The sequence below is a fragment of the Anomalospiza imberbis genome, chromosome 3 (genome assembly GCF_031753505.1).
Source record: "Anomalospiza imberbis isolate Cuckoo-Finch-1a 21T00152 chromosome 3, ASM3175350v1, whole genome shotgun sequence".
NCBI classification, from domain to species: Eukaryota; Metazoa; Chordata; class Aves; order Passeriformes; family Viduidae; genus Anomalospiza; species Anomalospiza imberbis.
In genome coordinates this window covers 18,403,330-18,418,095 of record NC_089683.1, presented here as the reverse complement: position 1 = coordinate 18,418,095, position 14,766 = coordinate 18,403,330, and the positions used below count along the sequence as shown (strand labels likewise).

The window sequence follows — 14,766 nt, the reverse complement described above, 5'->3', positions numbered from 1 at the left end:
AACAAAAGCTAGGAGTAATGAATGATTGTAAGGTATAGTGGATGAAATACTGGGTTCAGTCTTGGACCTTACATTATAACCCTCTTTTTGACCAAGATAATTTGCGAATATTCATGGGTTGGATTTTTTTCGTTTTCTTATTGAAGAGGATGGAAGGAGTTTTTTAGGAAAGGTGATAGCCATTTCACCAGGCTCTTCTTATTTGTAATGATTTCTTTGTGTGCTCAAAGAATTATCTGTGTAATCTGCCATGCTTTCATCAGTGAGTACATTAATGATACAAATGAGTGGTCTCAGTTATCACAATTTTATTGAAATAGCCTCTTCTCCCTTCCCCCACTCTCTTTCAAATCATTACAGTGACCTTGACAGCTGCTTGACTGAGATACATATTTTTTTCAAATGTACTAAATGAATAGTCCTGATATTTATTTTTGAGGATTTGAGAAATATTTCTAGCATTGATCTATGGTATTGTAACATGAGGGAAAATAAGGGTCTGTGTGAACTGTTCTCTTACAACATCAGGAGTCTTTCTGCAAAGCAAGAGGGAGAAATCTGCTGCAGTTTTTAATGCCTGCAAGCTCCAGGAGAATAGGGAAAGCAGACAAGCTTGGCAGATTTTTTTCAGCATATCTCTCAGCCAGAGGCAAGCACAAACAGTTCCAGACTCAGACATTTCTCACTCTGCATGTTTTGGCTCTTAAATGACATTCTAGCTATGTTTGATTTTTTAATTTATCACATTTAATGCTGTAGATTACATGTTTTTAAACTGTTGCTCATTATCACTTGAATCCTTTTATGCACCTTTTGTTCTGATGCTGGAAAATGTGTGGCTTATTTTGGTGTTTAATATTTGGCCTGAGCTGAGAGCTGAGTGACTGTATATTGCTCTGCGTTGTTGCTTTGTGTATGGTACCCTGAGCTGCTTGAGCAATTCCCTTGGAGAGATGCAGAATTCTCTGATGCTGCATCAGGGCTGAGGATTAAAAATTCTAGGCTAAAACCCAGTGGTGTTAACGAGGGGGACCTTTCAAAATCATAATTCATAGGACCAGTAATTGATGGCAAGAAAGAACCTCTAATTTATTTGTGCAAATTCACAAGCTGCTCTTATTTTGCAGCCTCTGTTCAGCTGTGGAGGTCACGTCTGGGCCGGGTGATGTACTCCATGGCAAACTGTCTGCTAATGATGAAGGTACGTGGGTGGCAGAACTGCAGAGGTACCGTATATTCCAGAATAGAATGTCAGAGAAAATGCAAGTGAATTACTGGTGCAGAGATAAGGGAAGACTACCTGACAGTACATTAAGGTTTTGCTTAGTGAAGAATTAATTAGGCTTAATAATGTCTTATTTAATAGATAGCTATTTGCAGTAATGTTCTTTGGGAGCATATCTGTACTTATTTGTCCCCAAATCATCCTAGAGAACATGCAATAACAATACAGAATTTGCATTTTTAAATTGAATTTTTCAAACACTTAACTAAATGCTCTAATTAAAAGCAATTATGTGCTCTGCCTTTTTCAAACTGTGCACTAGGAATGTTGCTCTGTTTGTGAGGTTTAATAACACTGTAACTTTTGTATCTGATAGAGATCTGAAACATCTAAATACATCCTCCCTTGTCAACTGATCTCAGTTATAATATGTCTTCTTTCAAGTTTAAATCCTCACTAGTGGATAGGGGTGGAAAAGAAAGCAATAAAAGCAAAAGTGACTAGCTGTCACTCCTGGGGTTTTCTACTTTGATTCCTCCTTACATTTTTTAATCAATTGTACTCTGTTTGGTGCAGCATACTTAGCTTCTCCTTGTATTCAGGAAGTAGAAATAAAACAACTTCTGCCTATCCTGTTGTGGTCAGGAAAACATGGGTGTCGCCATTCTTGCAGCAAACTGCTGTTACCCTGAGCCTAACTGTGCTCTACAAATCAATTAGCAGCAACAGCCTTGGAGCAGGGATGTCAGCAGTGGAATCTTCACAGGCCAAGATTTGCACTCCTGGCTCCCTGCACATCGATTACCCATGCCAGACCTTATCCTCTGATGTTTACTGTGCTACTTCCCAAACAAGGCTCCATTCTTAATATTACAATACCTCAAAAAAGTATAGTTTGTTCTTTTTTTTTTTTTTTTAATAGCTATCTATACAGCTTTACTTGAAATGGAATACTCTTGTAGTGGGAATTAGGGGAAACACACATTTATTTTTATGATTATATTGTAATAAGAACATTTCTGCCTTGCATAGAAATAATTGTTCATTAAAACAATTTGTCTTTTGAAGTAGGTACATGACATAGGTTCATTTTTTAAAACATTCTCTTTTTCAGTAAACAGGTGAAGAAAAGCATGAGCTGCTATACCAAACAAAGCAGAATATATAAATAAAAAATACTGGTATATATTTTCAAGAAGTTCACTTTACTTTTTGCTGTGAATTCGTTTTTAACGCGTATGTTTTTCATGTGTACACATAAATCTACATGCACGCACAGTTTTCACCTTCCTCTGGTTTGATCTTGTTAGTGCTATTTTTTTTTTGAGTAACAGAAATATATTTATGAATACCAGTTATCATCTTTTTGGAAATGATATTTCAGAAATATGGCAGCTCAGATTCTTCTTAAAACCTGTTGTATTTAGGGCCTGTTCTCACAGCTGTTAAATTAGAAATTTATGGTTCACAATAACTTCTAAATTACCCACAATTGCATGTTAATGCATAATTACTTCCATCTGAAATTTGCATTTGACTATAGGGTATTTGTGAGTATTTCAGTTTTCAGGAATATCCCCAGACCCCTCTAAGATGCAGCACTCCTGTAGGTCATCTTCTCCATCTTCCAGAGTATTCAGCATGAATCTATTCAGATTCGTTTTAAACACACTTTTGTAAGTTCTCCCATGAACAATTACATTAATTTAACACGATTCCACTCTTTTTTGCTATTGTATTATATACTTTAAAAACTGCATTTTTTTTATTCGAGTGTTTCAAGTGGATGTAATTTAAGAAAAAACCTATTTCATTCTCCAAATCAGCGCCATCTATTGCCATCTAGTGACCATTTACAATATTGCAACACTGTGCTTGATCCCCAGGTACTGGTAGGTGATAGAATGCCTTGGGCAAGTATTTGATGATGATGATTATAATAATAATAATAATTTATTAAAGTAAAGCTATGTGACTTTGGTATGAAAGAAAACCCCAAACATATTATCTTACTTTTAATGACCTCTTTCCTTTGCCAGAAAAACTACAGTAGTATTTAACAGGGAACAATCATGTCAGGATTGACACTTGAAAATTTAAAAAAATCCACTTTGATTAGATGTTGGCGCTATAACTATTTAAATCTAGATTTGTTATCATCAGTTCTTAATTAGGTTTATTTCATGTCATATCTTTCCTGCATTACTTACCTGAATCAAAGAATTCTGTTTACGTAGTACAATGATTTTTGCCTTTTTAAATATGCCTCATTTGTTTCACAGTTAAACATCTCCTTAAATTTGGAGATGGAGAGGTATCTTATTTTGGGGTAGAGAGTGAAAGCAAAGCGGTTCACCCAGACACAGGAAATGACTCATGTCTCCTACACGCTGGGAATGTCTTTTCTAGGTACTGAACTCTGTCTGCTGTGTCCCTTTATCCATGTGACCAGTGACAGTTTGGTAGTAGTTCAAGGCAGTCTTTCTTTCCTGTTATCTCCCTTTCTTTGTATAACCTTTCTTAAAGGTGTTCTACCTTCATTCTGTGCACCACTGTTGGACTTAACCAAATGACAAAAAAATGTTGGATCCCAGTTGTATCAACTGATATCAAACAGCTTTCCTGTTTCCTGTAAACAAGGGGAAACTTCAGGAAAGATGTGGAAATACAGCAGGAGGAGAAGGGGAAACCATATAACCTCTCACTGTAGACTTCCATTTACAAGAACTGTGGGCTTATGTCACTATGAAAGCATATCCTGAATATAGCAGCATGAGAGGAATATTAATTTAACATAAAGCTGATGATGTGCATTGTTTCGTTTCAAAAGTCTATCTGCAAAATGCTTGTCACTTTACTAAATCACCATGGAAGTGTCTTAAAAACTTTTTAAGTTCTTTTCATCTGAGCTAAAATTGCTTTTGACATTAACTTACCAGATTTTTCTCTCTCTAAGGAATAAACACTTAAGTATTTTCCATATATATTATAAATGCACTCTAATTAAAGGCACGTTTTGTGCTTTTTAGTTTTCTTCAGTGTTGTGTTAGCTTTTGTAGAACTTGCCCTTCATAAAACAAAAACATTAGAATTTATTTTAATCTGGATATAATACAATTAAAATGGTACCAAGAAGGAGGTAACAGCTTGTGCTAGTGACACAAGGGAATGATGCCTGAGGACTTTGGTTCCTGTATGATTTAAAGGAGAAAGTCTTTTGCCTGAATGCTGCAGTACAGCTCTCTGGATTCATAGCACTGTGAACCTCTGCCTTGATAACCCTTCCACAACTGCACTAGATAGAGAGGAAGGATAAGTTATCCCTGCCCTCTCTCCCCAAAACAAAGTATTTATGAACTACCTACTCCTTGCAACTAAGATTTGTAGTCTAAGGTTTCTTGAACTTACTCTCAGAATTCTACACATTATGGTCATTTATGCTTATTTCTAATTAAGTACTTAAGGGTGGTGATGAGGGAAATATGAAAATGTGTAATGCAGTAACCATGAAGGGAAGTACAGTTATACTGTGGTGCGTTAGAAAAAAACATACTCCAGCAAGTAGGTCCAGTGGCATACTAGAACTATTTTATACTATTTACTATTATATACTATTATATTTTATAATAATATAATAATAATATATTATTATATATTATTTACTATTATTAGACTATTTACTATTTTATACTATTTACTATATATATATAGTAAATAGTATATTTACTGTTTACTATATATATAGTGTATATAGTATATGTAATGTTAGCCCTAAATTTCCATAATAAAAGAGGTATTGAGTTATAAAACAATAGGCCAATTCTCTTTCATATCCTAAATAGTGTAACTTCAGACCTTCTTTTGGGATTTTTTACAAAGGTGTGGAAAACCGGAAGGCTCTTAATCTTTTTAAATTAACAACCATGACAATATGTCAGCCCCATCTCTAAGTCTTAAGATCACAAGCTGTGGTCATTGGGGTTTTTACTGGCAATACTTAATATGTTTTACTCCTCACAGCCACACCTTGTATGAATCAAGACTTCACTTCTCAGAGGTGGTGTATATTTATCATTCCATCAGACAATCTTTGGTGTATTATGTCACATTAGCAAAACTGTGAATGACAACAGTCTTTAGTAAGTGAGACCAAATATCATCTATTTTACAATGTGCTCTATCAGAAGAAACTGTTAGATAAGATGCCTCTGTAACTCACCACAGAATAGTATTATTCTCTGTCACATGTAGGATATTCAAGAAATCTCCTAGTGCTTTCATCATAGTGTGGGGAGAATAATAAATGCATATTAAACTCACTGAGGAATCCATGGGTGACCACAGATTGAGGTTATATTTAGAAGTATGCCTAGATACGATGATGTTTCACAGTTTCATCCTGGGGCCATCCTTGCTTGTGCCTTTGGACATACATAATTTAGTCTCTTGTCATCTCCTGGTAGACATGGGTCCTATTCCTGACAGATGCTGCATGGCATGTGGGTAAGCACAGATGTGAGGTGCTGTGCTGTTGTATGGAAAGAGGGTGCAGTGACCACCAACAGAGTGCATAGACTCTTAATGTTCACCTCTAGTCTCACATTTCAGGAGCTGTCAGTGTTTATGTACTTGTAATGCATATTGTGTTGGAGATAAGGATAAGGAGTGCAGAAAAGGAGGAGGATTTCTTTACCTGTCTAGGCCAAATCTATGAAGCCTCTGCAGCATGGGTCTCAAAGACTTGGCTGCTTGTTCCTACTAAGGCTGGCTGCTATGTACACAAGGGAGCCTGTGCTGCTGTGATGATGCAAACATTGCCCACTCAGGCAGCTTCTTGTGGCTGAGGTTTTTCTGCAGTCAGTTAATGCTAAAGCTGTAAACTAAGCTGGCAGAAGCACTTTTTTATCAGCTTGCTGCATGGTCTCCTGGGAGTTGTTTCTGCATCAATTTGGGGATGGGACTGCAGAGCCCCAATCCCTCATGGTTGTGCTGTGCATCTTTGTTGTGTAGCCAGAGCCTTAGAGTGTGCACAAGAGTGAGCACTGTGTAAGGGGCAGCTTTAGACCACAGAATTTGATACAAGAAAATTATTTCTCTAGTGACCGCATTTGATGCTTGAAGGGATAAAAACCACAGTCATAGACAATCCTTCAGATTTAGTAGATTATACTCTTGGAAGAATTAATAGGTACTACAGTCATGACTGGGGTTCCTCTAAAGAGCTAGATTAATGGGTCCCTATTCCAAGTTTTTTTATGAGTGCCTAACACAGTTGTACTCCATGATCAAGTAAGTCCTTTACTGACAGCTGTTAACAGTGAAAATTGAAGTTTTCCTAAATCATAAATTTCTGAAAAATTATGGTTGCTTTAATTTCATCACATTTGAGTTATGAATGATAAATGTCAGCAGCAGTTAAATAAATATACCTGTGTATGTGGCATGTTGGTTTTCCTCTGAACTCTTTTTATTACCAGTAATAAGTGTGAATTTGTCATGGCACATTAGAATTGTAATAAACTCTAAATGTTAATAAGTAATTGTTCAGAATTCATCATTATACTCACAGTATGCAAGTTATTTGCAAAAGAAAGGTCCTGCAGAGGTCCTTTTTCCTTTTTATTTCCTCCTACTAGTACAGGACATGTAATTTCTCTCATATACAGATCCGACTCCAAAGACTTATCTTGACTTTTTGTTTGTATGAAACAATATGTTTCAAATAGAATGGTTTGGGTCAGAACAGACCTTTAAAGGTCATCTAGTCTAACCTACCCCTGCCATGCACTGGGACCTGTTGAACTGGACTGGGTTACTGAGAGTACCAACCAATCTGACCTGGAATGTTTCCAGGGATAGCGGATGCTCCATATCTCTGGGTAACCCCTTCTAGTGTTTCATTGCTCTCATTGTAAAAAATTCATTCCTATAATCTAGTCTAAATCAACCCTCTTTTAGTTTAAAACCATTACCCCTTGTCCTATCACAACAGGCCCTGATATATAAGCCCATTTTAGATACTGAAAGACTGTAATGAGGTCTCCCCAGAGCCTCTTCTTCTCCAGGCTGAACAACCCCAACTCTACAGCCTTCCTTCTTGAGAAATGTTCCAGCCCACTGACTATTTTTGTTGCCCTCCTCTGGACCTGCTCCAATACGTTCATGTGTTTCCTGTGCTGAGGACTTCAGAACTGGATACAGGATTTACTCTTTTGAAGTGCATCCTCAGGAAAAGAAATTCACTACACGTGGGGAACATTGCTTCCTCAAACCCAGCAGGAGATGAAGAAAAACAACCTTTCCTAGTAGCTGTGATCACATTAAGGACAAGTTAAATGAGTACTATAATTTGACTAAGACTAATGGTAGGGCAGAGAGTATCCCAAGATGTCTATGTAGTTTTTTAAGATTATTCTCCGTTGTCCTTTGCTTTCTAATGCCCACCACAATTCTTGTATTAAGTTGAAGGGTAGGACTGTTGGAAAGCACTAAAGTGTTACAGCAGAGAGAGTCCTCCGCCTTTGCTTGGCCTGACCTTTGTAAGCAAAGACAGGTGCTCTCTGCCTCTGCTCACGTTTCTCCAAGCTGCAGCAACTGAGGCTGGTACAGCCCTGGGCCAGTGGATGTTCCTACAGCTACAGCTGGTCTCAGCACAGAGCATGGGCAGTGCCTTTCATCTCTGCCTGCCAAGCCATGTGGCCAGGCTCTGAAAACCATGTCCTGTCAAGGTCCTTGAATTACTGCAGTTCAGCCATGAAACAGCTGAACTGCAGGAACCAGTCACATGGGAATTTCTTTCCAGTGGAAAATGGGACCCATTTGTTTAATGTTCTGTCATTGATCCTTAGCTGGAGGCTATACTGGCATTCCATCTGGAGCAGGCATATCTCAAGGCAGCCCCCTGCAAGCATGGCCTTTGTGCAGACGTGGTGTCCCTTGCAGAGATTTTTGGAGATCAGAACCAGTCCTCCCCTCACTCAGTTTTAGCCCAGATACGTTTTCTATTTAGATTACCTGCTTTTACGCAGTAAGAAATTCAGTTCAGGTGAAGGAAGGGAAAAGGTCCTGTTCCCCTTGGTAGTAGTGCTAGTTTGTCATCTGAAGATGTGCAGGAATTGCATTTTCTGTCATGTGATGTTTTTCACAAGAGCATGTGCACAGACACTTCACAAAACTTTGGAATATAGTTTGTTAAACAATGTAAATTATATACATATTTGGAACGTGAGACACTTCTCAAGTATGTATACCCCAGTCACAGCAAAGATGCTTGACTTTCATCCTAAATCATAATCTAAGGCGAAGAATGTTCAGAGTTTTAGTTTGTGGCATTTAGCTACAAAAAGAATATGATCCTCTTAAAAAAAAAAAAAAAAAAAAAAAGATCCCCTGTGTATGCAGTTCCAGTATAACCAAGAAAAGACCAGTGTAGTCAGCCACTAGTGCCTACAGTGATTGATAGAAATTCTGTCCCACTGACAAGCTGCAAATATTTTAATTCTGTTGGAATATGTGTTTACAAAGAAGGTGACACAAAGGCTGAAGTATTCTGAGGTTAAATACCTGATTGTATGCTTTCCATCCTTAGGACTATGTGCTGGCTGTAGATGCTTACCACTCTGTCATCAAATATTACCCACAGCAAGAGCCTCAGTTGCTGAGTGGAATTGGAAGGATTTTCCTTCAGGTATGCATTTTATTCTAAATTTGCTAGGTAATACTGCTGTTGATAGCTACATAGAGAATAATCATTGTATTTAAAACTGTAGCTGTTCTTGTAGGGCACATGTCAAATTGTAGAGGCAGTGCTCAGAAACAAAAACCCTTCTACCATGTCATATTAGATACAATTAGGAAATATGAAGCATCTATAGTATGTAAAGTGCATTAGCAAACAAGTACCATGCTGTAGAAAGTTATGCTAATATTTTATTCAAAAAGTGACATTCTGTTTTCCCTAAAATTAAGGGTAAAGCTCCCATTGACGTCAGTGACACAGAACTTCACTAAAACTCTCATGTCTCACTGCCTCAGACTGCATGCAACTCTCAGTCACACTGTATAACTGCCATCTTCATCTAGAAGAAATTCAAGAGCGTCCTTTTTTTGTCCAGATCATATCCCTGAGAAGACAGGGGAGGGCACCTTAAAAGAAAAAACAGTATACAGAAAAGTATAATAAATGTCCATGTAACTGTATTTAATGGCAAATAAAAATAGATGTCTTTTTATTTTTCATAAAATTATGCATATAAATGGCATCTGATTCTTTTAATTTTTAGTATCTCACAAGTTCTTTGCAGTTCTTTCATATTTCTGATACTGATAATTCAAACTTTTCCTCTTTTATCTACTTACTTTTATTATTAATGATAAATCTAATTTTGGATGTTCAGGTATTTACAAATTATCTTATTTGGAACATTCCTGTAATAAAATTATATTGAATCTGAGTAATTTACTCTTTAATAGATAGTTATTAGCATTGCTTGCTTGAAATCATAGAATGTCATTCTAATTCAGTTATGGATTTTCAGTTCTCAGCAGGAGCATGATTTCACAATGTGTTAGACATGTCTGTCTTTAAAAGTCTCTAGTTTAAAGTGGAGCACTACTGAGCAATTTTATGACATTGGCTGTGTGCATTAATTATTACCTAAATAGGGAACATAATAATTATGCATATTAAAGAATGGTACTGTAAATATACAAAATACTAAAGGAAATACAAGTTATTAATAGTTCTGGTCTTTCTGGGAAAATGGCTGGGTATGTTACTGGCGCTGCCTTTGTGACAAGAGTGTCTGCCCTGATGTCACACCCAAAGTCTGTCATTCCGTTTACTATGGAGAAATTTTCACTCCCATGAGGAAAGCATCTCCTAACTTACAGAATCATTTTAAATCACTGACCTCCACAATGCTGGCTGTGACAACAGGCCTCCAGTTCTGAGGAGTTTTATTGTCAGATCTGGACATAGCAAAAGGGGTTATGAGAAGTCCTTGATATTTTCATGTGACCTAGATAGAAGTTTAAAAGAATGGTCTCTAAATGCAAATCTTTTCATTTCTTCTAGCACCTTAAGGAGATAAGGTTTTATTGCTTGGCTTGTTGTCTTTTTCTGACACAAAATTTTCAGCTTTGTCTGGGGTGTACTAGTGCAACACATGTAAGATTTTGATATATTAAGAGAAATAGGCAGTGTCCAGTTAATTAAAACCAAGCCATATGAATTAAAGAAAGATAAATGTGTTGCAGTCCTGGGCATCATCATTTTGGTAAGATCACTCTGTGGTAAGTGTGCACTGTTGACAAGGCACTCTCTGGAAAAAAAAATGTCTTGCAGGTAAAATAAAAAGCAGTTTTCTCATATTCAAATGTCACAACTTCTCATAAACAAGTAGTAATTCCCAGATAACCTCAGACTGTGCTGCTGACTTTGAACATTTACCACGAGAGGCGTAAGGCAGCCAGATTCCAGTTGCTTATGAGTCACAGACACTGTTTGACAGTAGACATCACACACATAAAACAAAACAATAAAGTATAATTCAGGAGTTTAACAGAAAAAAAGTTGCAACCTTTTTCAACATGTAAAACTTTATTTATTTTACTTTGATTTATTTTTTCTTAATTAAATTGAGCTAACTAGTCTAAGGCATCATGTCCTCTTTATCTTCACATGTAAGTGGAACATAAGGAGGTCTAGATCTGATGTACAGTCTTTGCCTTAAAAAGTGGGAAATGGGCATTATAGACATGCAGAATGGAGGAAAAGACAGGTTATCACAAAGAAATTTTCATAAGGACTGTAATTCTTTCAGCAGTCACCTGACCTATAAAACAGAAACAGTGAATGAAATAGAGAAACAGTGAATACATTTTAGTCTCTAGGATTATATTGTATAGCTCTCACTGGCTGACCTATCCAAAATTTCCACTTGAATAAGTATATTAAGAAAAAAATTTTAAAGCTGCCTGACCTTCCTCTCTGCAATAAATTGCTGCAAAACTGAGTCAAAATCAATAAAAAAATTCTAGAAGAAAAATAATCTTGGTTTCCAGACAAACAACAAAGTTAAGCACATATTATATTGGAGGCTCTTTGTTAGGGACTATGATTATTTGAGGTTAACAGTAGAATCTTCATTTTTATTTGATGTGCTATTTATTATTGCATACTGAAGTCATACTTTCTGAGCTAAGTTAAATAAGTGATAAAATGATAAATAAGTGAATTAGTAATAAAGACCACTTAAATTGGTTAAATTACTTTGATGACTAATTAAAACCAGTTATTTCTTTTAAATGATCTTTCCCACCAAATATTTTTAAAAGTAAACTGTTACCCCTTTGTGGGAAAAATTATATTTAAGAGTTTGGCATGTTTGCTGAGAAAATACAAGATGCTGCTAAGAAATCAGAACTATTAATGATCCCAAATAATGTGTAATTAGTATCAAAGTATACTAGATTTGGACTCATCAAGCTCCCAGGAGAGCAAACTGGTAGCTTGCTTTAGAAATTGATTGTTCTCATGGTTAAGGGATTCCCAGACTAAAAATACTTGAGGACAGATTCAGTTACACTTTGCCAGCATTATCCTCTAGTTAAATGTAATTATTTTCTTGGGGATTTACCTCTTTAGTGGGGTTTATAGAGAGAAGTTGTATCCTTTGTCATTACAAGTGAACGTATGGCATTTTAGAATGAATAATATTTGTTTCGAGTCCAGTTATATAACATCTGGGATAAATGCATCTGTTTTGTTAGAAAAGACTATTAATGTGTATTCCAGAAATGCTTGGTAGATAGACAGCAATTGACACTACTACATCTTTGACTGCAGTGTTCAATTGGATCATCTCCTAAATGCAAAGAATAATAATTTCCTTATGTTACACATGGAATAAGTCTTGTGGTTAGAGGTGAAGCAGTATCTGTTGTATTAGTGGTGTCAGTAGAACTTTGGGTACTGCCACTGAGATATTCCCATACGGAAATTGGGTAGAAATGTAGATGAAGCCTTCAGATGGATGGATGTTTGCTGTCTCTGAAAAGTGCAGTTGGAGAGTCATTTGCTGATGACTAGGACTTACTAGATGATCTTTTCCACAAGGATCTCTTTAGGGTTTGTGGTGTTTTTATAATTTTGTTAGGTAGTACTTGTATGATGAAATGTGAAGCATGCTTGTAAAATGTACAGATGATGCCAAGCTGGGAGTGGTACAGACACTATGAAGGGCAGGATCAGAATGCAAAATAATCTTGACAAGTTGAGAAGCTGAAATGTTAAATTGGCTGTGGTTCAAACAGCAAAGGCAAGATGCTACCAAAGACTGGGAGTAATATACAGATACAAAATGAGAAGCAACAACAAGCCTATTTCCTGTAGAAAGAAAATAGGCTGAGAGTAAGAAGACTACACAAGGGTAAACAAATTGGACTTCCAGATACTTGGCATAAAAGCAAAATTTATATTCACATGTGAAACATAAAGTGATTCCTGCTTCTCACTGCTGGTGAGAAATCAGTTATATTATAGAGACTCTTATGTGGGCACTCAGGGAGGATGTGAAGTAAAAGGAGAGAGTTCAGAAAATCCAGAAAGCATTATCTATGAGAAAGGGCTAAACACTGCTCTGCCTGAAAACTGGTTTTCATTCTAGAAGGGGAATAAAAACTTTTCGAGTATGCAAAAGACTGTAAAAAAAGAGGAGTTGTACATTCTCCCCTACCACTTTGGACAGGACAAAAAGCTGAGGTAAAAAGTGCAATAAGATAGAAGATATTTTCTAATGACTAGGGCAATTTAAGAATTCTGGATTAAGTTTCCTAGTAAGACTCAGATTTGTAATATCCACCACCTGAGAGCATTAAGGAGACTTCAGCACATTTGTCACAAACATTTTTCATATTGTTCTTAAACAAATGGGTGGTCTCTTGAGGGCCCCCTTGAATCTCTCCACCTGAGGACTGCCTGGTTTCCATGGCTTTATGCTTCTGAAGTAGTTTAATTTTGCTCCTTTTGATAGATTTATTTTACCCAGTAGTAAGTTTTTGTCTTCTTCCATCTCTCCAGCCTGAAAAACATGCTGGTAACTTCTTTTCCAAATAAGTGGTCTTCTTCAAGTATTTTTTTTTCATCTCAAAGAGCAATGTATGTGACACACCTTTAGGTGAAATGCCCCTTCCTTTTTAGAAATCCCCTCCCCCATTCCACTCCCCATCAAATCTGTACTTCTTTATGCCAGTTTTCAGATCTCTCATTCCTTCATCCTGCTCAACTCACTTTTTGGTATTTTTTTAATCTGCAAATGGATCATCTTCCCAATATCCTTAGTGGTCTATTGAACTGGAGTTGTTTTCTGACACGTGGTGTGATGCACTGAAGATTGTCCTGCGGCCCCCTGGCTACGACCCAGAGGCTGTGGGTTAACCAGGTGTGAGTCCTATGCTAACTACAAGGCCACTGGTGTCTGTCTTCCCTTCCTGTGGACTAATGCCCCATTTCATTTGAAGTAACTCTGACGTGTTCTTATTTTCAGCTCCTTTTTTGAACTGTGGAGCCAGTTACAACAAAGGAGCTAAATGAGGATATGGGGCCTCCCTGCCCTACAGTCCACGAGGGCTCCACAGCCCCAAGCTGACAAACTGCCTTGGGCAAACTGCACATGCTTTTTGGGTGCTTTTCATGACCTTAATGTGGCTCTTCAAATACATTGTTTGGTAACAGGTGTTACCCAGTCACCTTGGTGTAAAGTGATTGATAATGGACTTCGATATGTTGTATATGTTTTTATGTCCTTATAAGATATAATCACGATGTAGCTCTTTTCTTCTTATTGTGGTAACTCACTTATGATTTTTCTGTCTAGATTGGAGACATAAAGACTGCAGAAAAATATTTTCAAGATGTTGAGAAGGTCTCTCACAAATTGGATGGACTACAGAGCCAAATTATGGTTTTAATGAACAGGTAGGTAATTTAATAGCTAAATAAAATGTAGTTCTAAAAGTATGCAAGGTGATCATTAAATTACCCTTGAGACAACGTGTTCTCTTTCTCTCTTTTATGGGACTTCATCTGTCATAGGTGAGACTGAATGGCTGCAGACTCAGGAGATCTCTATAACTTGGTACAGTTGTATCATCCTGCATTGAAATTGTGATCTTTCAGTTGATTTTATAAAGCTTTTCCTCATTCTTTCCGGCACTGTATATTTTCACTGTGTTTTTTCAATACACATTTACATAAATATCTCTTATGAGAGGAGAAGTTATTTTGGGCAGTTATCCTACAATCACATCTGCCAGGAAAGTACCACCTGGTAGCTTCAAAGGATGCTTGAATACACTGTAGTAAATCGAGCTGTGTGATGGGGGACTCACTTTGCAATGGTTAGCACATTGGCTTAATATATTTAGAAGATACTATTCAAAGGTGCTCTGAAAATTATATTACAGATGTCCCGAAGAGAAATAATTCTGGGAAGAGAGTATCTGCATTTAAATTAATAAAACACAATGAAGACTGTTGC

At 36.8% G+C, this 14,766-nt stretch overlaps 1 protein-coding gene across 1 annotated transcript in view; it reads left to right on the top strand.

Moving 5' to 3' along the window:
• TRAPPC12 (trafficking protein particle complex subunit 12) overlaps nt 1-14,766 on the top strand; it is a 52,783-nt gene that overhangs the window by 35,998 nt on the left and 2,019 nt on the right. Inside the window, exons 8-10 of the mRNA XM_068183530.1 lie at nt 1,128-1,201; nt 8,814-8,912; nt 14,104-14,204. Of these exons, the coding sequence (XP_068039631.1) occupies nt 1,128-1,201; nt 8,814-8,912; nt 14,104-14,204 (274 nt within the window). The remainder of the gene's footprint in view (nt 1-1,127; nt 1,202-8,813; nt 8,913-14,103; nt 14,205-14,766) is intronic.